The following is a 27,828-nucleotide window of genomic DNA, read 5'->3' as shown; positions in this document are numbered from 1 at the left end:
ATGATTCCCAAAGGATTCAGAAATCTGCCCCTCATTGCGCCACTCTTCCCCCCTGATTTCTGGGAACAGTATCTGTTCCATTGGCTGCCAACAAGGCAGGATGAGAGGGACTCTTGTGTAACCTGACAAAAACAAGCCTTGCCATCCTGATATGCACCAATCCAAGACTCATAGCCTGTAGTTCCAAATAAGAGAACCAGTCACAGTGGCCTGCTGCTTGGTTGAGTTGATGTGATCACTTTGTACCGACGGGATTGAGTCTACAGATAATAGACCTACAGTTATTACTGGATTTGTTACACATGGACTTAAATAGGGAGATGTTGGGGGCTCTCTCTTATGTAACCTGACAACATGCCTATCCATCTGGATTGTTACACATTCAAATCAAATTTATTTATAAAGCCCTTCTTACATCAGCTGATATCTCAAAGTGCTGTACAGAAACCCAGCCTAAAACCCCAAACAGCAAGCAATGCAGGTGTAGAAGCACGGTGGCTAGGAAAAACTCCCTAGAAAGGCCAAAACCTAGGAAGGAACCTAGAGAGAAATCAGGCTATAAGGGGTGGCCAGTCCTCTTCTGGCTGTGCTGGGTAGAGATTATAACAGAACATGGCCAAGATGTTCAAATGTTCATAAATGACCAGCATGGTCAAATAATAATCACAGTAGTTGTCGAGGGTGAAACAAGTCAGCACCTCAGGAGTAAATGTCAGTTGGCTTTTCATAGCCGATCATTAAGAGTATCTCTACCCCTCCTGCTGTCTCTAGAGAGTTGAAAACAGCAGGTCGGGGACAGGTAGCACGTCCGGTGAACAGGTCAGGGTTCCATAGCCGCAGGCAGAACAGTTAAAACTGGAGCAGCAGCACGGCCAGGTGGACTGGGGACAGCAAGGAGTCATCATGCCAGGTAGTCCTGAAGCATGGTCCTAGGGCTCAGGTCCTCAGAGAAAGAGAAAGAAAGAGAGAATTAGAGAGAGCATACTTAAATTCACACAGGAAACCGGATAAGACAGGAGAAGTACTCCAGACATAACAGACTGACCCTAGACCCCGACACATAAACTACTGCAGCATAAATACTGGAGGCTGAGACAGGAGGGGTCAGGAGGGGTCAGGAGACCAGGAGACCCCTACACATGGACTTAAATAGGGAGATGTTGGGGGCTCTCTCTTATGCATGTAACCTGACAACATTCCTATTCATCTGGATTGTTACACATTGACTTACATATGGAGATGTTGGGGGGGTCTCTCTTATCTGGTCATCTTGATGTGTAGCACTCTATAAAGCTGCATTTGTACCAAGGGAAGTGAACAAGTGCACACTTTGGAAGAAAGCAGAGATTTATTGGCATGCAACTCGCTGTCGTCCTTCCATATCCAACCCCTTTATAAATGTGGGTTGTGTGATATCTGCTCCCCCCTCCTTAAACTGCTCCCAACCGGCCCTCTTCATTCACTACTTCATTTCCATCCTTCCACTTCTCTACCACGTAGGACGGAACATCTAAGGTAAAGGAATCCTTGTTTGACTTTTTCCTAGTTTATTGAGACAGTACTATTTACTTTTACAGTGAATTTTGAATGACAGCATCTTATTGCTGTTGTACTTCCTAAAAAAAAACATTTAGAAGCTTTCTCTTCCATGTGTCATCTACTAATAATTAGAAACTTGGTGGTTCGAGCACTGAATGCTGATTGGCTGACAGCCGTGGTATATCCGACCGTATACCATGGGGATGACAAAACATTATTATTATTATTATTTTTTGCTGCTCTAGTGCCCTTAGCTCTCAGCCCTTAGCTGTGGTATATTGGCCATGTACTACACCTCCTCGTGCCTTATTGTTGAAGTTTATGTGCCGGGAGATGAGGCATGGTCTATTACATTTCCTTTGCATTATGACCCCCAAACTAGAACTTATTGTGAAATTCTGATGTAGGACATCCAATGTTTTTATTAGAAATAAAGTTGAATTTGAACCTTGTGACGAACCAGATAGACCAAACCATGTGTTGTAACTACAACCCAATCTCTAGGTGTGGTCTGTCAGTGAGTCCCAACCCACAAAAAAAAAGCATTGTCCTTGGTTAGCAAAAATGTATTTGTTAAAAAGTCCTAAATGAAAATCCGATTGCTATAACCTGAGCCAACATTACCTTCAATCTTATAAAATCAATATATATACATACCAGTCAAAAGTCTGGACACACCTACTCATTCAAGGGTTTTATTTTTTAGTTTTACTATTTTCTACATTGTAGAATAATAATGAAGGCATCAACACTATAAAATAACACATATGGAATCATGTAGTAACCAAAAAAGTGTTAAACAACTGAAAACATATTTTAGATTCTTTAAAGTAGCCACCCTTTGCCTTGACAGTTTTGCACACTCTTGGCATTTTCTCATCCAGCTTCATGAGGTAGTCACCAGGAATGCATTTCAATTAACAGGAGTGCCTTGTTAAAAGTTAATTTGTGGAATTTCTTCCTTATTGCGTTTGAGCCAATCAGTTGTGTTGTGACAAGATTGGGGTGGTATACAGAAGCCCTATTTGGTAAAAGACCAAGTCCATATTATGTCAAGAACAGCTCAAATTAGCAAAGCAAAACAACAGTCCAACATTACTTTAAGACATGAAGGTCAGTCAGTACGGAAAATGTCAAGAACTTTTAAAGTTTCTTCAAGTATAGTCACAAAAACCACCAAGCTCTATGATGAAACTGGCTCTTATAAAGGACCGCCACAGGAATGGAAGACCCAGAGTTACCTCTGCTGCAGAGGATAAGTTCATTAGAGTTAACTGGCTCTCATGAGGACCACCACAGGAAAGGAAGACTCAGAGTTACCTCTGCTGCAGAGGATAAGTTCATTAGAGTTAACTGGCTCTCATGAGGACCACCACAGGAAAGGAAGACCCAGAGTTACCTCTGCTGCAGAGGACAAGTTCATTAGAGTTAACTGCACCTCAGATTGCAGCCCAAATAAATGCTTCACAGAGTTCAAGTAACAGACACACCTCAACATCAACTGTTCAGAGGAGACTGCGTGAATCAGGCCTTGGTCGAACATGGTCGAATTGCAGCAAAGAAACAACTACTAAAGGACACCAATAATAAGAAGAGACTTGCTTGGGCTAAGAAACGCAAGCAATGGACATTGGACCAGTAGAAATCTGTCCTTTCGTCTCAGTCCAAATGTGAGATTTATGTCTTTGTGAGACTCAGTGTAGGTGAAAGGATGACCTCCGCATGTGTTCTTCCCACCGTGAAGCATGGAGGAGGAGATGTGATGGTGTGAGGGGTGCTTTGCTGGTGACACTGTCAGTGATTTATTTAGAATTCCAGGCACACTTAACCAGCATGGCTTCCATAGCATTCTGCAGCGATACACCATCCCATCTGGTTTGCGCTTAGTGGGACTATCATTTGTTTCATCAACAGGCAATGACCCAACTGTAGGCTGTGTAAGGGCTATTTGACCAAGAAGGAGAGTGATGGAGTGCTGCATTATGGTTTGGGATGAGTAGGACTGCAGAGTGAAGGAAAAGCAGCCAACAAGTGCTCCGCATGTGTGGGAACTCCTTCAAGACTGTTGGAAAAGCATTCCTCATGAAGCTGGTTGAGAGAGTGCAAAGCTGTCATCAAGGCAACGGGTGGCTACTTTGAAGAATCTCAAATATAAAATATGTTTTGATTTGTTTAACACTTTTTAGTTACTACATGATTCCATATGTGTTATTTCATAGTTGTGATGTCTTCACTATACAATGTAGAAAATAGTACAAATAAAGAAAAACCCTTGAATGAGTAGTTGTGTCCAAACTTTTGACGTACTGTATATATTTTACTATGTATAACTCCCATTTGACTTCTGGACACGTATCATTATTATTTCTAGAGAAATTGTCAGTTTTCTTAACTTAATTTGACACACAGCTTATGTTCAAGTTTTTATTACACTCATATCTGTTGATACAAACTGAAATGAATGAGCTTCTAATCAACAAAATACATTATGTAAAAATCTATTATACATTTTAACTTTGTCACTGAACTGCTTTCACCTTTTTTAATTCTCAGGTTCAGAAGGACGACGACATGAAAGCGTTTATTGGATCGGTTGTGTGTGTGGTGGCACTGCTATCTGTTGTTTGCACTGCAGGTAAATATAAATATCACATGGTATACACTGAGTGTACGAAACATTAGGAACACCTTCCTAATATTGAGTTGCTCCCCCATTTGCCCTCAGAACAGCCTCAATTTGTCAGGGCATGGAGTACAAGGTGTCGAAAGCGTTCCACAGGAATACTGGTCCATGTTGACTCCATTGCTTCCCACATCTGTGTCAAGTTGGCTGGATGTCCTTTGGTGGACCATTATTGATACACACGGGAAACTGTTGAGTGTGAAAAACCCAGAAGCGTTGCAGTTCTTGACATACTCAAACCGGTGCGCCTGGCACCTACTACAATACCCCGTTAAAAGGGACTTCAATATTTTGTCTTGCCCATTCACCCTCTGAATGGCACACATTCCATGTCTCAATGCTTAAAAATCCTCCCCTTCATCTCCTCCCCTTCATCTACACTGATTGAAGTGTTTTAGTAAATGACATCAATAAGGGATCATATCTTTCACCTGGTCAGTCTGTCATGCAAGGAGCAGGTGTTCCTAGGAACAGGTATTCTCAGTAAATCTGCTACTATAGCCATAAATCCAGTGTCAGGTATTGGTAACAATCCTATCGTTAGATCCTATATCTGTGGTTGGGGGCAATTTGTTACGAATTTGTAACACAAATGATATGTCACAAATTCTCATTTGTGGCTAATGTTAGCTTGGTGGTTAACTTACTAATGTTAGCCAGGAGAGGGTTAAGTTTAGGAATTAGGTTAAAGAGTTAGGGGAAGGGTTGGCTAACATGCTAAGTAGTGGAAAAGTTGCTAAATAGCCTTAACATATCATACTAATTTGAGTGTCCCAAGATGTACATTTACTAAGTAATTTCTAGTCAATGAGACCAGGCTGAGTACCTTATTAAAAACAACAAAATCTCCCAGAATCACTTCCTCTGATTCAGAGGGGTTGGGTTAAATGTGGAAGACATTCAGTTGCACAACTGCCTATGTATCCCCTTTCCCTGCTACTGTGCAGGGTACTTGTTAACCATTTTACTATAGTGACCCCTAGTGGTTTATAAGTAGTCAAGACGCCTCTGAACTATCTTAGGTTATTTATAGGAATTTGGGGGGAAAATGTTGAATGAAGTGAATACATTTAGAAAACATACTGCTGTGACAGGCAATAGTCTCTTCTAGAGCAGTGCAGCTTTAATAGAACCAGCCTTTGAAAGTCCTCCAGCAACCCAGCATGTTTTAGCCTGTGGGAAGGCACCCCAAAATGGTTAGTGTCTCGACATCTGACTCTTCCCATTGACCAAGGCTGGACGGCTGGAACCGCGTTCAAAGTGCCAGGGCCGCATCAGATCTGGCAGCCGACCATTTCTCACAAGTCATCTGAGAGGATGCCTAACGCGGCCAACAAAAGAGTATAATAAATCAATTGAGCTTGAAGTCAATGGCTCGGGGCAAGCCCGCGAAATGACCGGCATCTCCGTGGGCTTGTAGGTCGATGCCAGTGGTCTTTTTTTACAAATTACTGTTGATGTGTGTCAGTGTGTCACTGACACCATGTGATACCAAGGGAGTACCCCGACTGCGTCCGCCTCCCCGCCTCCAACTTTGGCAGGGCTTGTTAGGTCCTGAAGCGGACACGCTGAAATGGCATTGGTCACAGTCAATCGACGGCAAGGAAAACAAGTTTGAATGCCATGCATAATGTCTAAAAGAGGGAGGGGGATTGGAAAGGGTGACTTCCCCTTTTCTGGTGGAGTGGTTGGAAGGGAGGGGGGTGGATTTGGTGCCAGAACATGTATTTAGGGCAGAGCAGGGTGGGTAGGACCCCACTTTAGTCTCACCATAGGGGGTTTGAAAAACAGCCCTGTGGTACCCCATTACTGTCCCCCTGCATTGCCCCCAAAATGGAAGAGAAAGTAGTCTGTTGACAGTGAGAGGACGTTTCTTTTTTTGCTGAGTTTATTTTAATACTACCGTTAAACGTTTGGGGTCACTTAGAAAAGTCCTTGTTTTTAAAAGAAAAGCACTTTTTTTGTCCATTTGAAATAACATCAAATTGATCGGAAATATAGTGTAGACGTTGTAAATGACTATTTGTAGCTGGAAAAGGCTGATTTTAAAAAATATCTATATTTTTTTTGTTATGGAATATCTACATAGGCGTACAGAGGCCCATTATCAGCATCCATCACTCCTGTGTTCCAATGGCACGTTGTGTTAGCTAATCCAAGTTTATCATTTTAAAAAGCTAATTGATCATTAGAAAACACTTTTGCAATTGTTAGCACAGCTGCAAACTGTTGTGCTAATTAAAGAAACAATAAAACTGGCCTTCTTTAGACTAGTTGAGTATCTGGCGCATCAGCATTTGTGGGTTTGATTACAGGCTCAAAATGGCCAGAAACAAAGAACTGTCTTCTGAAACTCATCCGTCTATTTTTGTTCTGAGAAATGAAGGCTATTCCAAGTGAAAATTGCCAAGAAACTGAGGATCTCGTACAACGCTGTGTACTACTCCCTTCACAGAACAGCACAAACTGTCACTAACCAGAATAGAAAGAGGAGTGGGAGGCCCCGGTGCACAACTGAGCAAGATGACAAGTACATTAGAGTGTTTAGTTTGAGAAACAGACGCCTCACAAGTCCTCAACTGGCAGCTTCATTAAATATTACCCGCAAAACACCCGTCTCAATGTCTACAGTGAAGAGACTTCTCTGGGATGCTGGCCTTCTAGGCAGAGTGGCAAAGAAAAAGCCATATCTCAGACTGGCCAATAAAAATAGAATATTAAGATGGGCAAAAGAACACAGACACTGGACAGAGCAAGATTGGGAAAAAAAGTGTTATGGACAGACAAATCGAAGTTTGAGGTGTTGAGATCACAAAGAAGAATATTTGTGAGACAGAAAAAATTAAAAGATGCTGGAGGCGTGCTTGAAGCCATCTGTCAAGCATGGTGGAGGCAATGTGATGGTCTGGGTGGTAAAGTGGGAGATTTGTACAGGGTAAATGTGATCTTGAAGAAGGAAAGCTATTGCTCCATTTTGCAACGCCCTGTGGACGGTGCTTAATTGTTTCCTCCTACAATAGGACAATGACACAAAGCACAGCTCCAAACTATGCAAGAACTATTTAGTCAGCTGGTATTCTGTCTATAATGGAGGGCCAGTACAGTCACCGGATCTCAACCCTATTGAGCTGTTGTGGGAGCAGCTTGACCGTATGGTACGTAAGAAGTGCCCATCAAGCCAATCCAACAAGCATCAGTTGAAATCTCTTCAGATTATCTCAACAAATTGACAACTAGAATGCCAAAGGTCTGCAAGGCTGTAATTGCTAAATGGAGGATTCTTTGACGAAAGCAAATTTTGAAGGACACAATTATTATTTTAATTAAAAATCATTATTATTAACCTTGTCAACATCTTGACTATCTTTCATATTCATTTTGCAACTCATTTCATGTACATACATGTACAGCACCAGTCAAAAGTTTGGACACACCTACACATTCAAGGGTTTTTCGTTGTATAATAATAGTGAAGACATCAAAACTATGAAATGACATATGGAATCATGTAGTAACCAAAAAAGTGTTAAACAAATCAAAAATAATTTTATATGTGAGATTCTTCAAATAGCCACCCTTTACCTTGATGACAGCGTTGCACATTCTTGGCATTCTCTCATATATTTACCCAGACACGCTGAAGAGCAGTGTGCGGAGATTCTCATGTTTTGTTTTTGTCGTTCCAGGGCCCCCGGTGTTATCCGTCACCACTATATTGGTAAGATATTATATATACATCACGCTAATACTTATCACAATCATTGTTTTTTTTATTAGTTTGTTATGCATATCATATCTGACAGCAAACATACTAATTTTCATATTTCATTATGACTCCTGATGTACACGTGTTTGTACAACACTGTGGCAGCCCAATTCCGATGTATTGAAAGGTCTGATACCTATTAGTCTTCCCCAAAATGAATAGAAAAAACACACAGATTCAGATCTTTTGAGTTCCGATTTTATTCCACATTCATATGTGGTTCTCAATCCTGATAAGATTATGACGTTGCTTATCTGACCTCAGTCTGGATGCTCAGTTTACCTGCCATTACCATGACAACCACCCCAACATTTTAGGGAACAATGGCAGGAAATTAGTATTCCAGAAATGTTGATAAGGTGCATTCATGGGTCTGAGACCAGCCACCCCGGACAGCTGATGAATCTGAGAAGTATTTCTGTCTGTAATAAAGCCTATTTGTGGGGGAAAACTAATTCTGATTGGCTGCACACTTGCCCCAGTCATGTGAAATCCATAGATTAGGGCCCAATGAATTTATTTAAATTGACTGATTTCCTTATATGAACTGTAACACAGCAAAATCATTGAAATTGTTGCATGTTGCATTGATATTTTTGTTCAGTATAGATCTCGCATGACATCATACACTAGATTTCACCATTTTAGGGAGCCATTCGTGGCCAGTCCCCATGTCGTTATGCGCTCAATATTGTAACATCACACGACAGTTGATATACTGCTATACAAAGAATTAAATAGAACACTGTCTTTCAAATTTAAAGGAACAATGGCAGGGAATTAGTATTGCATCTCTGTGTTATTTCAGAGGATACAGCAGTGTGAATGCAGCCATCTTGGTCAATTAGACTCATTTGAATGTATCCCTGACCAAGATAGCTGCCGTTATCAGCATATTCTTGTCTTATGAGGGTCTATGACAGAGCCACTCTAGTAACGTTATGTAACTCTATGCTAGTGTGCATGTTTTAAAATATGATCCACCTGTTGGATTCACTCCCACCAGCAAGAACCATACACTATGACCCAAGGGTCTGAGCTGGAGGGGTACTGCATTGACCTGCTAGCGGAGATTGCCAAACGGTTGGACTTCAAGTACACCGTGCACCTGGTGAAGGATGGAAAGTACGGGCAACAGGATGAGAGCGGAAACTGGTTGGGGATGATCGGTGAGGTGGTCCGAGGGGTGAGTGGCCTGGACAGAAGGCAGCGGTATACGGTACGCTGGGGGATTGGACAGAAGGTATCAGGTGGTGGTATACGGTACGCTGGGGGATTGGACAGAAGGTATCAGGTGGTGGTATACGGTACACTGGGGGATTGGACAGAAGGTAGTGGTATACGGTACACTGGGGGATTGGACAGAAGGTAGTGGTATATGGTACGCTGGGGGATTGGACAGAAGGTATCAGGTGGTGGTATACGGTACACTGGGGGATTGGACAGAAGGTAGTGGTATACGGTACACGGGGGGATTGGACAGAAGGTAGTGGTATATGGTACGCTGGGGGATTGGACAGAAGGTATCAGGTGGTGGTATACGGTACACTGGGGGATTGGACAGAAGGTATCAGGTGGTGGTATACGGTACACTGGGGGATTGGACAGAAGGTAGTGGTATACGGTACACTGGGGGATTGGACAGAAGGTAGTGGTATACGGTACACTGGGGGATTGGACAGAAGGTATCAGGTGGTGGTATACGGTACACTGGGGGATTGGACAGAAGGTAGTGGTATACGGTACACTGGGGGATTGGACAGAAGGTATCAGGTGGTGGTATACGGTACACTGGGGGATTGGACAGAAGGTATCAGGTTGTGGTATACGGTACACTGGGGGATTGGACAGAAGGTAGTGGTATACGGTACACTGGGGGATTGGACAGAAGGTATCAGGTGGTGGTATACGGTACACTGGGGGATTGGACAGAAGGTAGTGGTATACGGTACACTGGGGGATTGGACAGAAGGTATCAGGTGGTGGTATACGGTACACTGGGGGATTGGACAGAAGGTATCAGGTGGTGGTATACGGTACACTGGGGGATTGGACAGAAGGTATCAGGTTGTGGTATACGGTACACTGGGGGGATTGGACAGAAGGTATCAGGTGGTGGTATACGGTACACTGGGGGATTAGACAGAAGGTGTCAGGTGGTGGTATACGGTACACTGGGGGACTGGTCAGAAAGTATCAGGTGGTGGTATACGGTACACTGGGGGATTGGACAGAAGGTATCAGGTGGTGGTATACGGTACACTGGGGGGATTGGACAGAAGGTATCAGGTGGTGGTATACGGTACGCTGGGGGATTGGACAGAAGGTGTCAGGTGGTGGTATACGGTACACTGGGGGATTGGACAGAAGGTAGTGGTATACGGTACACTGGGGGATTGGACAGAAGGTATCAGGTGGTGGTATACGGTACACTGGGGGATTGGTCAGAAGGTATCAGGTGGTGGTATACGGTACACTGGGGGATTGGTTGCGTCATTCAGTCTATGTATGTTTTTTATTTGACCTTTATTTAACTAGGCAAGTCAGTTAAGAATAATTTATTATTTTCAATAACAGCCTAGGAACAGTGGGTCAGTGCCTTGTTCAGGGGTAGAACAACATATTTTTTACCTTGTCAGCTCAGGGATTTGATCTTGCAACCTTTTGGTGTGTGTGTGTCCGTACTCCTGTGTGTGTGTGTCCGTACTCCTGTGTGTGTGTGTCCGTACTCCTGTGTGTGTGTGTCCGTACTCCTGTGTGTGTGTGTCCGTACTCCTGTGTGTGTGTGTCCGTACTCCTGTGTGTGTGTGTCCGTACTCCTGTGTGTGTGTGTCCGTACTCCTGTGTGTGTGTGTCCGTACTCCTGTGTGTGTGTGTCCGTACTCCTGTGTGTGTGTGTCTGTACTCCTGTGTGTGTGTCCGTACTCCTGTGTGTGTGTGTCCGTACTCCTGTGTGTGTGTGTCCGTACTCCTGTGTGTGTGTGTCCGTACTCCTGTGTGTGTGTGTCCGTACTCCTGTGTGTGTGTCCGTACTCCTGTGTGTGTGTGTCTGTACTCCTGTGTGTGTGTGTCCGTACGCCTGTGTGTGTGTGTGTGTGTCCGTACGCCTGTGTGTGTGTGTCCGTACGCCTGTGTGTGTGTGTGTGTGTGTGTGTGTCCGTACGCCTGTGTGTGTGTGTGTGTGTGTCCGTGTCCGTACGCTTGTGTGTGTGTGTGTGTGTGTGTGTGTCCGTACGCCTGTGTGTGTGTGTGTGTCCGTACGCCTGTGTGTGTGTGTGTGTCCGTACGCCTGTGTGTGTCCGTACGCCTGTGTGTGTGTGTGTGTGTGTGTGTGTGTCCGTATGCCTGTGTGTGTCCGTATGCCTGTGTGTGTCCGTATGCCTGTGTATGTGTCCGTATGCCTGTGTGTGTGTCCGTATGCCTGTGTGTGTGTCCGTATGCCTGTGTGTGTGTGTCCGTATGCCTGTGTGTGTGTGTGTGTGTGTGCGTACTCCCGTGTGCGTCTGGGTGTCCGTACTCCCGTGTGCGTCTGGGTGTCCGTACGTGTGTGTGTGTGTCCGTACGCCTGTATGTGTGTGTGTGTGTGTGTGTGCGTACTCCCGTGTGTGTGCCTGCTCTTGTCTCCCCCTATCTATCAGGAGGCCGAACTGGCGGTAGCCTCTCTGACCCTCACAGCGACCAGGGAACAGGGGGTGGAGATGAGCACTCCCTTCATGCAGACGGGCATTGGTTTCATCCTGAGCAGGGACGTGGGCTCCGAGGAGAGCCACTCCCTCAGCTTCCTCTTCCCCTTCTCCACCGAAATGTGGGTGGGCATCCTCCTGGCCTTCCTGGTGACCGGCCTCTGCATATATCTGGTTTCTAGGTGAGCTAAAATCTCTGGCCTTATTTTTTAAATGTTTTTATTTAACCTTATTTATCCATTTTTTTTCTCTCGTTGAGATAACATCTCTTTTCCAAGAGAGACCTGGTCCAATAGCAGCAGGGGGAACAACGTTTCAGACAAAAACAACTTACATACACTAACACAACATTAAACAAAACTATAAACACACACAGTACAACTATTACATAAAAAAACACGAAAGTCTTGACTAAGAAAACAGCTGTCCTAAAGACAACTACACTCTTCCATGATATATACATCAATCAAGTGTTTAAACTCCACCAATGAAACTAGATCATCAAATTGGGCCTCTGCATTTATTTGGTGGTCAGGTGAAAAATCATTATCTCCTTGGCCTCATTCCAAATCAAATCCCTAGCTAGCTATCAACACTAGGCACTTCGGGGGCAATCCTAACTTCCACTTAAATCGAATTTCACTAAGTCATCCGTTGAAGTCAATGAGATTAAATTAGAATTTGACTTGTATAAAAATAGAAGTTAGGATTCATCCCTTGCATAAAAAGATGGGGGATTGGACAGAAGGTATCAGGATCAACATAGAAATGATGCATAATGCTATGAAACGAATAGGCTATGTACGTCAAGTATACAAACCATAGCGTTGGAGATTGTAGTTCAAATGATGTCAACGGAAGTAGAAACTGCACTGCTAATTCATTCTTTGTAAGAATGTGGTTTGGCCGCTGTCCAGACAATGAAGAAGATATATCTCAATGGTCACTTTGTTTTTCTGCTCACCCCAGGATAAGCCCCTGTGAGTGGGCAGACCCCGAGACAGACGAACACAGCTTCACTCTCCTGCACAGCTTCTGGTACATCACTGGAGCCCTGACCCTGCAAGGTAACGCAGCTATGAGTCAAATCGCCCCCAGAGTCAAACCGCTGCTTCCAAGTCACATGTAACATGGAGCCATGCTATTTTGGCAAAGGGAGTCTAGACAGGGGTTTCTTTCCTACTATGAAGACTAGAAGAGTCTAGAACACCATAGAATCTGCTTTACTGTGGGTCCACTAAATATGGCCGCCAGTCTACCCAGTCTGGACAGGGGTTTATGTTCCTGCTATGAAGACTAGAAGAGTCTAGAACGCCATAGAATCTGCTTTACTGTGGGTCCACTAAATATGGCCGCCAGTCTACCCAGTCTGGACAGGGGTTTATGTTCCTGCTATGAAGACTAGAAGAGTCTAGAACGCCATAGAATCTGCTTTACTGTGGGTCCACTAAATATGGCCGCCAGTCTACCCAGTCTGGACAGGGGTTTATGTTCCTGCTATGAAGACTAGAAGAGTCTAGAACGCCATAGAATCTGCTTTACTGTGGGTCCACTAAATATGGCCGCCAGTCTACCCAGTCTGGACAGGGGTTTATGTTCCTGCTATGAAGACTAGAAGAGTCTAGAACGCCATAGAATCTGCTTTACTGTGGGTCCACTAAATATGGCCGCCAGTCTACCCAGTCTGGACAGGGGTTTATGTTCCTGCTATGAAGACTAGAAGAGTCTAGAACGCCATAGAATCTGCTTTACTGTGGGTCCACTAAATATGGCCGCCAGTCTACCCAGTCTGGACAGGGGTTTATGTTCCTGCTATGAAGACTAGAAGAGTCTAGAACGCCATAGAATCTGCTTTACTGTGGGTCCACTAAATATGGCCGCCAGTCTACCCAGTCTGGACAGGGGTTTATGTTCCTGCTATGAAGACTAGAAGAGTCTAGAACGCCATAGAATCTGCTTTACTGTGGGTCCACTAAATATGGCCGCCAGTCTACCCAGTCTGGACAGGGGTTTATGTTCCTGCTATGAAGACTAGAAGAGTCTAGAACGCCATAGAATCTGCTTTACTGTGGGTCCACTAAATATGGCCGCCAGTCTACCCAGTCTGGACAGGGGTTTATGTTCCTGCTATGAAGACTAGAAGAGTCTAGAACGCCATAGAATCTGCTTTACTGTGGGTCCACTAAATATGGCCGCCAGTCTACCCAGTCTGGACAGGGGTTTATGTTCCTGCTATGAAGACTAGAAGAGTCTAGAACGCCATAGAATCTGCTTTACTGTGGGTCCACTAAATATGGCCGCCAGTCTACCCAGTCTGGACAGGGGTTTATGTTCCTGCTATGAAGACTAGAAGAGTCTAGAACGCCATAGAATCTGCTTTACTGTGGGTCCACTAAATATGGCCGCCAGTCTACCCAGTCTGGACAGGGGTTTATGTTCCTGCTATGAAGACTAGAAGAGTCTAGAACGCCATAGAATCTGCTTTACTGTGGGTCCACTAAATATGGCCGCCAGTCTACCCAGTCTGGACAGGGGTTTATGTTCCTGCTATGAAGACTAGAAGAGTCTAGAACGCCATAGAATCTGCTTTACTGTGGGTCCACTAAATATGGCCGCCAGTCTACCCAGTCTGGACAGGGGTTTATGTTCCTGCTATGAAGACTAGAAGAGTCTAGAACACCATAGAATCTGCTTTACTGTGGGTCCACTAAATATGGCCGCCAGTCTACCCAGTCTGGACAGGGGTTTATGTTCCTGCTATGAAGACTAGAAGAGTCTAGAACGCCATAGAATCTGCTTTACTGTGGGTCCACTAAATATGGCCGCCAGTCTACCCAGTCTGGACAGGGGTTTATGTTCCTGCTATGAAGACTAGAAGAGTCTAGAACGCCATAGAATCTGCTTTACTGTGGGTCCACTAAATATGGCCGCCAGTCTACCCAGTCTGGACAGGGGTTTATGTTCCTGCTATGAAGACTAGAAGAGTCTAGAACGCCATAGAATCTGCTTTACTGTGGGTCCACTAAATATGGCCGCCAGTCTACCCAGTCTGGACAGGGGTTTATGTTCCTGCTATGAAGACTAGAAGAGTCTAGAACGCCATAGAATCTGCTTTACTGTGGGTCCACTAAATATGGCCGCCAGTCTACCCAGTCTGGACAGGGGTTTATGTTCCTGCTATGAAGACTAGAAGAGTCTAGAACGCCATAGAATCTGCTTTACTGTGGGTCCACTAAATATGGCCGCCAGTCTACCCAGTCTGGACAGGGGTTTATGTTCCTGCTATGAAGACTAGAAGAGTCTAGAACGCCATAGAATCTGCTTTACTGTGGGTCCACTAAATATGGCCGCCAGTCTACCCAGTCTGGACAGGGGTTTATGTTCCTGCTATGAAGACTAGAAGAGTCTAGAACACCATAGAATCTGCTTTACTGTGGGTCCACTAAATATGGCCGCCAGTCTACCCAGTCTGGACAGGGGTTTATGTTCCTGCTATGAAGACTAGAAGAGTCTAGAACACCATAGAATCTGCTTTTCTGTGGGTCCACTAAATATGGCCGCCAGTCTACCCAGTCTGGACAGGGGTTTATGTTCCTGCTATGAAGACTAGAAGAGTCTAGAACGCCATAGAATCTGCTTTACTGTGGGTCCACTAAATATGGCCGCCAGTCTACCCAGTCTGGACAGGGGTTTATGTTCCTGCTATGAAGACTAGAAGAGTCTAGAACGCCATAGAATCTGCTTTACTGTGGGTCCACTAAATATGGCCGCCAGTCTACCCAGTCTGGACAGGGGTTTATGTTCCTGCTATGAAGACTAGAAGAGTCTAGAACGCCATAGAATCTGCTTTACTGTGGGTCCACTAAATATGGCCGCCAGTCTACCCAGTCTGGACAGGGGTTTATGTTCCTGCTATGAAGACTAGAAGAGTCTAGAACGCCATAGAATCTGCTTTACTGTGGGTCCACTAAATATGGCCGCCAGTCTACCCAGTCTGGACAGGGGTTCATGTTCCTGCTATGAAGACTAGAAGAGTCTAGAACGCCATAGAATCTGCTTTACTGTGGGTCCACTAAATATGGCCGCCAGTCTACCCAGTCTGGACAGGGGTTTATGTTCCTGCTATGAAGACTAGAAGAGTCTAGAACGCCATAGAATCTGCTTTACTGTGGGTCCACTAAATATGGCCGCCAGTCTACCCAGTCTGGACAGGGGTTTATGTTCCTGCTATGAAGACTAGAAGAGTCTAGAACGCCATAGAATCTGCTTTACTGTGGGTCCACTAAATATGGCCGCCAGTCTACCCAGTCTGGACAGGGGTTTATGTTCCTGCTATGAAGACTAGAAGAGTCTAGAACGCCATAGAATCTGCTTTACTGTGGGTCCACTAAATATGGCCGCCAGTCTACCCAGTCTGGACAGGGGTTTATGTTCCTGCTATGAAGACTAGAAGAGTCTAGAACGCCATAGAATCTGCTTTACTGTGGGTCCACTAAATATGGCCGCCAGTCTACCCAGTCTGGACAGGGGTTTATGTTCCTGCTATGAAGACTAGAAGAGTCTAGAACGCCATAGAATCTGCTTTACTGTGGGTCCACTAAATATGGCCGCCAGTCTACCCAGTCTGGACAGGGGTTTATGTTCCTGCTATGAAGACTAGAAGAGTCTAGAACGCCATAGAATCTGCTTTACTGTGGGTCCACTAAATATGGCCGCCAGTCTACCCAGTCTGGACAGGGGTTTATGTTCCTGCTATGAAGACTAGAAGAGTCTAGAACGCCATAGAATCTGCTTTACTGTGGGTCCACTAAATATGGCCGCCAGTCTACCCAGTCTGGACAGGGGTTCATGTTCCTGCTATGAAGACTAGAAGAGTCTAGAACGCCATAGAATCTGCTTTACTGTGGGTCCACTAAATATGGCCGCCAGTCTACCCAGTCTGGACAGGGGTTTATGTTCCTGCTATGAAGACTAGAAGAGTCTAGAACGCCATAGAATCTGCTTTACTGTGGGTCCACTAAATATGGCCGCCAGTCTACCCAGTCTGGACAGGGGTTTATGTTCCTGCTATGAAGACTAGAAGAGTCTAGAACGCCATAGAATCTGCTTTACTGTGGGTCCACTAAATATGGCCGCCAGTCTACCCAGTCTGGACAGGGGTTTATGTTCCTGCTATGAAGACTAGGATTGTCTCGACCAGGATTTTGGTTCCTTTTCTTCTTTTTTGTCCCTGAAAGTAACATAGAACCTAAAAGATAAACAATGAGGGAAAAAGTGTAATAATTGAGCTTCTAACCAACACAACAGGTGTTATTATGCTTACATGCGAGAGAAATCTATGTAATCTAAGTTATTTAAAAAACATTTTCTACATTGCTCCGTTTAAGAGAAAACTAAGACATGGAAGTTTGCACACTTTCTAGTGTAGTCCAGATGAATGCAATGGAGGGAGTATAGTTTCATATGTTTTCCGTCCCATTTCTATGTTTCAGTCATATAATTAAATGAAACATAATATAATGTATGTTTTGTGTTTTGCATTCTCAGGTGCTGGCCCACACCCTAAAGGCCTGTCTGGTCGCGTTATCAGCGCCATCTGGTGGGTGTTCGCGGTGGTGCTCCTGGCCTGCTACTTCAGCAACTTTAACGCCATGCTACACTCGGATTCCAAACATGTCTCCGTGAGTAACTTCGAGGAGCTGGCCAAACAGGACGTCATCGACTACGGAACAGTCGAAGGGGGATCCACGTTCAACTTCTTCAAAGTATGTGTTGCTTTAAAAAGAATAAGAACCCACACACATTTATTCCTTAGTTAACATCAAGGTAGTACAGAGCCAGATACCTGCCAAAAGGTTGAACATGCGTATCGATAAGATAGTGAGAAATTCCATACGTAAAGTGTTAGGATCGTAAGAAAAGCCAAACATGACATTTCATCTGTGAACATACAAACACCATGTTGTGATTATGGACCAAACTTTTAGGCTTGAACAAATCTTGTGTAGCAATTCTGACGTACAATAATACCTTTCAGAGTTTTGGCAGTGTCATCCCACCAACAAAAAAAAACGTACACCAAACGGCCTATGAGGAGTGCTACCCGAACAAGAATAACACAGTATTAAAAAGCCAGGGAAACCTGAAAGAGGTATCCTGCACATTTTCAAGTTAAAAGTCTCTATTCTTTAATACTCCTCAGTTGAGTTTTCTTCACATTTAGGAAGCTAATGTAATAGATTTATTTGCCAGAGCAGGTCTAGATAGCACTAGCTGTATTATACCTACAACAGTGAAGTTTCAGTCCGCTGGGTGGATCTCTACAGCATGGGCATGTCTCTGGGTGACCTGGACATCCTCATGCATGCACCTTATCAACATATGACTCATTTCAATATTGCATAACCAGTATTATCTACCAGGAATAATGAAGCATAACCACTAGTATCTACCAGGGAATAATGAATCATAACCAGTAGTATCTACCAGGAATAATGAATCATAACCAGTAGTATCTACCAGGAATATTGAATCATAACCAGTAGTATCTACCAGGAATAGTGAATCATAACTGGTAGTATCTACCAGGAATAATGAAGCATAACCGGTAGTATCTACCAGGGATAATGAATCATAACCAGTAGTATCTACCAGGGAATAATGAATCATAACCAGTAGTATCTACCAGGAATAATGAATCATAACCAGTTGTATCTACCAGGAATAGTGAATCATAACCGGTAGTATCTACCAGGAATAATGAAGCATAACCGGTAGTATCTACCAGGGATAATGAATCATAACCAGTAGTATCTACCAGGAATAATTAATCATAACCAGTAGTATCTACCAGGAATAATGAATCATAACCACTAGTATCTACCAGGAATAATAGATGTCTGGGGAATATATGAATTATGTGTGACCACGTGAGTTTTGACACTCAACATATTTTCTTATAGAATATTTAGATATTTTTGTTATCAGTCTAAATCTTGCCAAAGCATATTCTGTAGGAGGGGTTAACATGAATGTAAAATAATTTGACATGATTTATATGAATCGGGTCATGAACATATGGACTTTGAAATGAACAAGGGGAGGTTAAACGTAGGCCGAGTCTGGCATGAGCTTATTCCCACACTTTACCAAAACTGTTGCAGTGGTCTTCGGTAGTCTCCGTGTAGGCTCTTCCCTCCATCACGACACTGCTGCCCAGTTGAAGAGCTTGTGATCTCCATGCAGCACCATGCGCCTTCGTAAAAGTACCCCTCAGTCTCAGAAGATCCCCTTCTGGAGGTATGCAGTCATAGTCATTATACCCTTAATGTAGGACTATTTGCCTTCTAGACAAATAAAGTGCAGAGCATGCATGATGCGTGCAACTCCTCATTCCAACATATTTGAACATTTAATTCATCCTTCGTTCAGTCAGTCAGTATGTCGTCATCGTTCAGTCAGTCAGTATGTCATCATCGTTCAGTCAGTCAGTATGTCATCATCGTTCAGTCAGTATGTCTTCATCGTTCAGTCAGTCAGTATGTCATCCATTCAGTCAGTCAGTATGTCATCCATTCAGTCAGTCAGTATGTCATCCATTCAGTCAGTCAGTATGTCATCCATTCAGTCAGTCAGTATGTCATCATCGTTCAGTCAGTCAGTATGTCGTCATCGTTCAGTCAGTCAGTATGTCGTCATCGTTCAGTCAGTATGTCATCATCGTTCAGTCAGTCAGTATGTCATCGTTCAGTCAGTCAGTATGTCGTCATCGTTCAGTCAGTCAGTATGTCGTCATCGTTCAGTCAGTCAGTATGTCATCCATTCAGTCAGTCAGTATGTCATCATCGTTCAGTCAGTCAGTATGTCGTCATCGTTCAGTCAGTCAGTATGTCGTCATCGTTCAGTCAGTATGTCGTCATCGTTCAGTCAGTATGTCGTCATCGTTCAGTCAGTCAGTATGTCGTCATCGTTCAGTCAGTCAGTATGTCGTCATCGTTCAGTCAGTATGTCGTCATCGTTCAGTCAGTATGTCGTCATCGTTCAGTCAGTATGTCGTCATCGTTCAGTCAGTCAGTATGTCGTCATCGTTCAGTCAGTATGTCGTCATCGTTCAGTCAGTATGTCGTCATCGTTCAGTCAGTCAGTATGTCATCGTTCAGTCAGTCAGTATGTCGTCATCGTTCAGTCAGTCAGTATGTCGTCATCGTTCAGTCAGTCAGTATGTCATCCATTCAGTCAGTCAGTATGTCATCATCGTTCAGTCAGTCAGTATGTCGTCATCGTTCAGTCAGTCAGTATGTCGTCATCGTTCAGTCAGTATGTCGTCATCGTTAAGTCAGTATGTCGTCATCGTTCAGTCAGTCAGTATGTCGTCATCGTTCAGTCAGTCAGTATGTCGTCATCGTTCAGTCAGTCAGTATGTCATCATCGTTCAGTCAGTCAGTATGTCATCATCGTTCAGTCAGTCAGTATGTCATCCATTCAGTCAGTCAGTATGTCGTCATCGTTCAGTCAGTCAGTATGTCGTCATCGTTCAGTCAGTCAGTATGTCATCATCGTTCAGTCAGTCAGTATGTCATCATCGTTCAGTCAGTATGTCATCATCGTTCAGTCAGTCAGTATGTCGTCATCGTTCAGTCAGTATGTCGTCATCGTTCAGTCAGTCAGTATGTCATCATCGTTCAGTCAGTCAGTATGTCATCCATTCAGTCAGTCAGTATGTCGTCATCGTTCAGTCAGTCAGTATGTCATCATCGTTCAGTCAGTCAGTATGTCATCATCGTTCAGTCAGTCAGTATGTCGTCATCGTTCAGTCAGTCAGTATGTCGTCATCGTTCAGTCAGTATGTCGTCATCGTTCAGTCAGTCAGTATGTCGTCATCGTTCAGTCAGTCAGTATGTCGTCATCGTTCAGTCAGTCAGTATGTCATCATCGTTCAGTCAGTCAGTATGTCATCATCGTTCAGTCAGTCAGTATGTCATCATCGTTCAGTCAGTCAGTATGTCATCGTTCAGTCAGTCAGTATGTCATCATCGTTCAGTCAGTCAGTATGTCATCATAGTTCAGTCAGTCAGTATGTCATCATAGTTCAGTCAGTCAGTATGTCATCGTTCAGTCAGTCAGTATGTCATCGTTCAGTCAGTCAGTATGTCGTCATCGTTCAGTCAGTCAGTATGTCGTCATCGTTCAGTCAGTCAGTATGTCATCATCGTTCAGTCAGTCAGTATGTCATCGTTCAGTCAGTCAGTATGTCATCATCGTTCAGTCAGTCAGTATGTCGTCATCGTTCAGTCAGTCAGTATGTCGTCATCGTTCAGTCAGTATGTCGTCATCGTTCAGTCAGTCAGTATGTCGTCATCGTTCAGTCAGTCAGTATGTCGTCATCGTTCAGTCAGTCAGTATGTCATCGTTCAGTCAGTATGTCGTCATCGTTCAGTCAGTCAGTATGTCGTCATCGTTCAGTCAGTCAGTATGTCGTCATCGTTCAGTCAGTTAGTATGTCATCATCGTTCAGTCAGTCAGTATGTCATCGTTCAGTCAGTCAGTATGTCATCGTTCAGTCAGTCAGCATGTCACCATCGTTCAGTCAGTCAGTATGTCATCATCGTTCAGTCAGTTAGTATGTCATCATCGTTCATTCAGTCAGTATGTCATCATCGTTCAGTCAGTCAGTATGTCATCATCCGTTCAGTCAGTCAGTATGTCATCATCCGTTCAGTCAGTCAGTATGTCATCATCGTTCAGTCAGTCAGTATGTCATCATCCGTTCAGTCAGTCAGTATGTCATCATCCGTTCAGTCAGTCAGTATGTCATCATCCGTTCAGTCAGTCAGTATGTCATCCTCGTTCAGTCAGTAGGCCTTCAGCTCGTAGGGATTGCAATGTAGGCTATCATGTAGGGGGTAATGGTGTCTTGTGGAATAATTGTAGAACTCTATTTGTGTTTAATAACAGTTTGTATTATAGGGCTCCCCTTAAAAAGAGACCCTATCTCACAAGCCTCTAAATACATTTTCAACAAAATAGTTGAAGAAGCACATGCAGTGGCTGATTAAGGGAAACATATCTGGCAATAAGAATAGGCTCTAGATAGTCTTGACCATTTGGGACCCCTTGGCTATTTCACTCAGGACAGGTTATAGCCAAGACTTAATCAATATATTGTTTTGTCTCATTTATTGATATGGATATAGCCTCTGCGTGATGGGATTGTGCAACGTAAATGGTTATAACAAGTCTACATACAGAGTGGAATTCACAAATACAACAGTCAAACGGCCTAATATAAGACCTACAGTCCGCTCTCCCAAATACTGGAAAAAGTGTGATTCATTAGGTTACATGATCACCACAGTAGCCCCACACTGCTATAAAAATAAATTATGCAATTATATGGCCATTAAATAACGCAAGCAAGCATGGCATATTTAGATTGCGTAACAGGCCTAAATCATATTTACTTTCTATTTTGCAGCTCAGGCGGATATTCTAGACTCTTTTGTGTCTTTATCATTTTCACACAAGTAATTAAAGGTAAAAAAAAAAATTATACTAGTATGACATCGTTATTGAATTGTTTTGGAAATGAAACTGGAGGCTGCAAAGCAACTCTAACATCTAGGCTAGAGGTGGTTGATTGACTAGCTAACTTTGACTGGCTACATGCAGTTCATGTCCTTTAGTTGGTTGATTGACTGACTACATTCAGTTCATGTCCTTTAGTTGGTTGATGGACTAGCTAACTTTGACTAGCTACATTCAGTTCATGTCCTTTAGTTGGTTGATTGACTGACTACATTCAGTTCATGTCCTTTAGTTGGTTGATTGACTAGCTAACTTTGACTGGCTACATTCAGTTCATGTCCTTTAGTTAGTTGATGGACTAGCTAACTTTGACTAGCTACATTCAGTTCATGTCCTTTAGTTGATTGATTGACTAGCTAACTTTGACTAGCTACGTTCGGTTCATGTCCTTTGCAGATGCCACAAATGTTTGTACGCATAAAAAAGATTTGTAACCAAGTAAAGGGAGACGTAAAGTAAGAATTGAATGTGTAAATGTTAATTCATAGTCATAACATAGGGTATGTACGTTTCCAGATCTGTTTCATGTTTACTTTTCATGTTTAAAGCATTGGATTTTCTTACGATCCTAATGATACATACGTTCAACCTTTTGGCAGGTATCTGGCTCCATAATGGAAGTCAATAAATGTATTTTCTTATCGGTACCTGTTCATAGTTCTGTACATTCCCTTCCATGGTGGGTTTGGGGATGAAAGAGTAGAACTGGAACCGCTTATGTCTCAACAACATGTATTTCTACGGTTCTCATTTCGCACACATTTCCAGAACTCCAAAAACCCCACCTACCGACGCATCTACCAGCATATGGAGAGGAAGAAGAGTTGCGTGGCTTCAGTGGAAGAGGGCAATCGACACACCCAGGAAGGCAACTACGCCTTTATTGGAGAGGCAGCGTCTCTGGACTTGGCTGTGGCTCGCTACTGCAACCTGATCCGCAGCAGCGAACTCATCGCCATGAGAGGGTACAGCATTGCAGCACCCCTAGGTAAGCGGCTAGCAGCTGAGTCCACGGTACCCCTAGGTGAGCCCCTAGCAGCTGAGTCCACGGTACCCCTAGCAGCCGAGTCCACGGAACCCCTAGGTGAGCCCCTAGCAGCTGAGTCCAAGGTACCCCTAGCAGCTGTGTCCACGGTACCCCTAGGTGAGCGACTAGCAGCCGAGTCCACGGTACCCCTAGGTGAGCCCCTAGCAGCCGAGTCCACGGTACCCCTAGGTGAGCCCCTAGCAGCCGAGTCCACGGTACCCCTAGGTGAGCCCCTAGCAGCCGAGTCCACGGTACCCCTAGGTGAGCCCCTAGCAGCCGAGTCCACGGTACCCCTAGGTGAGCCCCTAGCAGCCGAGTCCACGGTACCCCTAGGTGAGCCCCTAGCAGCCGAGTCCACGGTACCCCTAGGTGAGCCCCTAGCAGCCGAGTCCACGGTACCCCTAGGTGAGCCCCTAGCAGCCGAGTCCACGGTACCCCTAGGTGAGCCCCTAGCAGCCGAGTCCACGGTACCCCTAGGTGAGCCCCTAGCAGCCGAGTCCACGGTACCCCTAGGTGAGCCCCTAGCAGCCGAGTCCACGGTACTCTCCCACCCTCCTCCCTGTCTCTCTCTCTCCCACCCTCCTCCCTGTCTATCTTTCTCCCACCCTCCTCCCTTTCTCTCTCTCTCCCACCCTCCTCCCTGTCTCTCTCTCTCCCACCCTCCTCCCTGTCTCTCTCCCTCCCACCCTCCTCCCCGTCTCTCTCCCACCCTCCTCCCTGTCTCTCTCCCTCCCACCCTCCTCCCTGTCTCTCTCCCTCCCACCCTCCTCCCTGTCTCTCTCCCTCCCACCCTCCTCCCTGTCTCTCTCTCTCCCACCCTCCTCCCTGTCTCTCTCTCTCCCACCCTCCTCCCTGTCTCTCTCTCTCCCACCCTCCTCCCTGTCTCTCTCTCTCCCACCCTCCTCCCTGTCTCTCTCCCTCCCACCCTCCTCCCTGTCTCTCTCCCTCCCACCCTCCTCCCTGTCTCTCTCCCTCCCACCCTCCTCCCTGTCTCTCTCTCTCCCACCCTCCTCCCTGTCTCTCTCCCTCCCACCCTCCTCCCTGTATCCCTCCCTCACACCCTCCTCCCCGTCTCTCTCCCTCCCTCACACCCTCCTCCCTGTCTCTCCCTCCCTCACACCCTCCTCCCCTTCTCGCTCTCTCCCTCCCACCCTCCTCCCCGTCAAGCTCCCACCCTCCTCCCCGTCTCTCTCCCTCCCTCACACCCTCCTCCCCTTCCATCTCTCTTCCTCCCTCACACCCTCCTCCCCTTCCGTCTCTCTCCTCCCTCACACCCTCCTCCCCTTCCGTCTCTCTTCCTCCCTCACACCCTCCTCCCCTTCCGTCTCTCTTCCTCCCACACACCCTCCTTCCCTTCCGTCTCTCTTCCTCCCACACACCCTCCTCCCCTTCCGTCTCTCTTCCTCCCTCACACCCTCCTCCCCTTCCGTCTCTCTCCCTCCCTCACACCCTCCTCCCCTTCCGTCTCTCTCCCTCCCTCCTCCCCTTCCGTCTCTCTCCCTCCCTCCTCCCCTTCCGTCTCTCTCCCTCCCTCCTCCCCTTCCGTCTCTCTCCCTCCCTCTTCCCCTTCCGTCTCTCTTCCGTCACTCTCCTTCCTCCATCCCTCTCTCTCCTTCCTCCATCTCTCTCCTTCCTCCGTCCCTCTCTCTCCTTCCTCCGTCCCTCTCTCTCCTTCCTCCGTCCCTCTCTCTCCTTCCTCCGTCCCTCTCTCTCCTTCCTCCGTCCCTCTCTCTCCTTCCTCCGTCCCTCTCTCTCCTTCCTCCGTCCCTCTCTCTCCTTCCTCCATCTCTCTCCTTCCTCCGTCCATCTCTCTCCTTCCTCCGTCCCTCGCTCTCCTTCCTCCGTCCCTCTCTCTCCTTCCTCCGTCCCTCTCTCTCCTTCCTCCGTCCCTCTCTCTCCTTCCTCCGTCCCTCTCTCTCCTTCCTCCGTCCCTCTCTCTCCTTCCTCCGTCCCTCTCTCTCCTTCCTCCGTCCCTCTCTCTCCTTCCTCCGTCCCTCTCTCTCGCTCCTCCGTCCCTCTCTCCCTCCTCCATCCCTCTCTCTCCTGTCAGGCTTTCCAATGATGAAGAACATAACAGTGGCCATACTGCAACTGAGTGAATCTGGGGAGTTGGCCTTCCTGCAGAGTAAGTGGTGGGCCAGCAGCTGCTTGCCAGAGGGGGGCCAAGCCCCACATGCCCTCCAGCCCCACCTCCTGAGGGGTCTCTTCCTTCTCCTGGCCCTGGGGTTGGGCCTGGGACTCCTCATGGCCATCCTGGAGCTTGCCTCCAAGGCCCGCAGTCAAGCCAAGGACCAGAAGGTAAAAGGGAACATGAGGAGTGGATAAAGAATGGACCTTTAAAAAATATGTTCTGTTTATTGCGATTTTCAAATCTACGCATGAATATTGAAAGCCTACACAATAATTTTCCTCTAACAATTCCTCACACCTTTTTCCTCTCCTCTCCTATCCTCCTATCTCCCTTATCTCCTTCTATCCTGCTCCCCTCTCTTCTCACCTCTCTCTCCTCCTCCCTTCTCTCCTTCTATCCTCCTCCCCTCTCTTCTCACCTCTCTCTCCTCCTCTCCTTCTATCCTCCTCCCCTCTCTTCTCACCTCTCTCTTCTCCCCTTTCCCCTCTGTTCTTTCCCCTCCCATCTCTTTACTCTCCCCTCCCATCTCTCCCCTCTCATCTCTCCCCTGTCTTTACTCTCCCCTGTCTTTACTCTCCCCTGTCTGTACTCTCCCCTGTCTGTACTCTCCCCTGTCTGTACTCTCCCCTGTCTTTACTCTCCCCTGTCTTTACTCTCCCCTGTCTTTACTCTCCCCTGTCTTTACTCTCCCCTGTCTTTACTCTCCCCTCTCTTTACTCTCCCCTCCCATCTCTCCCCTCCCATCTCTCCCCTCTCTTTACTCTCCCCTCTCTACACTCCCCTCCCATCTCTCCCCTCTCTTTCCTCTCCCCTCTCTTTACTCTCCCCTCCCCTCTTTACTCTCCCTCCCCTCCCCTCTTTACTCTCCCCTCCCATCTCTCCCCTCTCTTTCCTCTCCCCTCCCATCTCTCCTCTCTTTACTCTCCCCTCTCTTTACTCTCCCCTCCCATCTCTCCCCTGTTCTTTCCTCTCCCCTCTCTTTACTCTCCCCTCTCTTTCCTCTCCCCTCCCATCTCTCCCCTCTCTTTCCTCTCCCCTCTTTACTCTCCCCTCCCCTCTTTACGCTCCCCTCCCATCTCTCCCCTCTTTCCTCTCCCCTCCCATCTCCCCTCTCTTTACTCTCCCCTCTCTTTACTCTCCCCTCCCATCTCTCCCCTGTTCTTTCCTCTCCCCTCTCTTTACTCTCCCCTATCTTTACTCTCCCCTCCCATCTCTCCCCTCTCTTTCCTCTCTTTACTCTCCCCTCCCCTCTTTACTCTCCCCTCCCATCTCTCCCCTCTCTTTCCTCTCCCCTCTCTCCCCTCCCATCTCTCCTCTCTTTACTCTCCCCTCCCATCTCTCCCCTGTTCTTTCCTCTCCCCTCTCTTTCCTCTCCCCTCTCTTTACTCTCCCCTCCCATCACTCCCCTCTGTCCTCTGTCCTCTCCCCTCTCTTTACTCTTTCCTCTCCCCTCTCTTTCCGCTCCCCTCTCTTTACTCTCCCCTACCATCTTTCCCCTCTTCTCCCCACAGAAATCCTGCTGCTCAGTGTTGTTGGCAGAACTGAGTCAGCGCTTCGGATCGCGTGGGGCAAACGCAGGCACAGAGACGTCAGAGAAGAGCAAAGCGTAAAGGATACGTTTCACTGGCTGGTTCCTAACAACATCAGAGTTGGATATGCAAATAAGACCGTGTAAATCCGTTCCTGTCCTTGAGAGCAGCAGTGTCTTCCCTATCATAGTGTATCTACAGCAATATGTTCTGTTTCATAACGTACCACACAGCTACCAAGTTCCCCACGTGTAAATACAATGGCTTGTTAGAGTAGATTCTACTATAGATTCCACTCTGAAAAGGTATTATAGAAAACAGCAACAATAGCATTTCCTGTCCTCAGACGACATGGTCCATAGCAGAAATGAACTAACAGTGATGAAATATTAAGTTGATACAGGCTCTTCAATGAACCTCCAGATGAATGTGTAAGTGTATGTTATTGTAGGCCTATTTGTTGTTGTTGATATGAACAGGTTGTATTTTTTGTACTGCCAAAATATGTTGTACTAAATCACATCTGATTGGCTTTTAAGTTGTTTCATTAACTGTTCTGTGTAACGTTTAACTGTCTACCAAATAAATCCCTAGACATGATTTTAAGATGTTGGTTGTCACATGATTTCACGCCTAACCTCTCTCTCAAAACTATTTGGATGGATAGAAAGCAAAGACAAAATGGTACATTCTTGATAGGCCTACATTTATTCTATGTTGCTTCTAGGAAGGAAGGGGGAATGAACATGCACTGTAGGTTTCATAACGGGTTTTTTCTTCTTCGAGGGACACCGGTGTTGTGCACAAAAACTCACCCCTGCCAGAATTCCCCCCTCCCCCTTTCGCGTGAACGCGCACAAACTCAATTATTCGACTTGCTTGCTAG

General features: G+C 45.8%; 1 protein-coding gene across 1 annotated transcript; it reads left to right on the top strand.

Annotated features, from left to right (window-relative positions):
* Positions 1 to 1,435: 1,435 nt before the first annotated feature.
* Positions 1,436 to 27,542, top strand: LOC139417390 (probable glutamate receptor). Its single transcript, XM_071166661.1, has 10 exons — positions 1,436 to 1,515; positions 4,093 to 4,174; positions 7,909 to 7,940; positions 8,995 to 9,174; positions 11,627 to 11,853; positions 12,641 to 12,738; positions 17,219 to 17,436; positions 23,024 to 23,243; positions 25,333 to 25,580; positions 26,925 to 27,542. Exons 2-10 carry the CDS (start codon positions 4,111 to 4,113, stop codon positions 27,021 to 27,023), a joined length of 1,386 nt encoding a protein of 461 aa, XP_071022762.1. The 5' UTR covers positions 1,436 to 1,515; positions 4,093 to 4,110; the 3' UTR covers positions 27,024 to 27,542.
* Positions 27,543 to 27,828: the final 286 nt, after the last annotated feature.

The sequence above is a fragment of the Oncorhynchus clarkii genome, chromosome 9 (genome assembly GCF_045791955.1).
Source record: "Oncorhynchus clarkii lewisi isolate Uvic-CL-2024 chromosome 9, UVic_Ocla_1.0, whole genome shotgun sequence".
Taxonomy (NCBI): Eukaryota; Metazoa; Chordata; class Actinopteri; order Salmoniformes; family Salmonidae; genus Oncorhynchus; species Oncorhynchus clarkii.
Note: the sequence above shows the minus strand (reverse complement) of the source record. Positions and strands in the feature narration are given on the sequence as shown.

Bases quoted from the DNA above. Each gene is read 5' to 3' on its own strand.
- LOC139417390 (XM_071166661.1), top strand. From the start codon at position 4,111: ATGAAAGCGTTTATTGGATCGGTTGTGTGTGTGGTGGCACTGCTATCT. The intron at 7,941-8,994 runs GTAAGATATTAT...CACTCCCACCAG, and splicing joins TATCCGTCACCACTATATTG to CAAGAACCATACACTATGAC. The intron at 25,581-26,924 runs GTAAAAGGGAAC...TTCTCCCCACAG, and splicing joins GTCAAGCCAAGGACCAGAAG to AAATCCTGCTGCTCAGTGTT.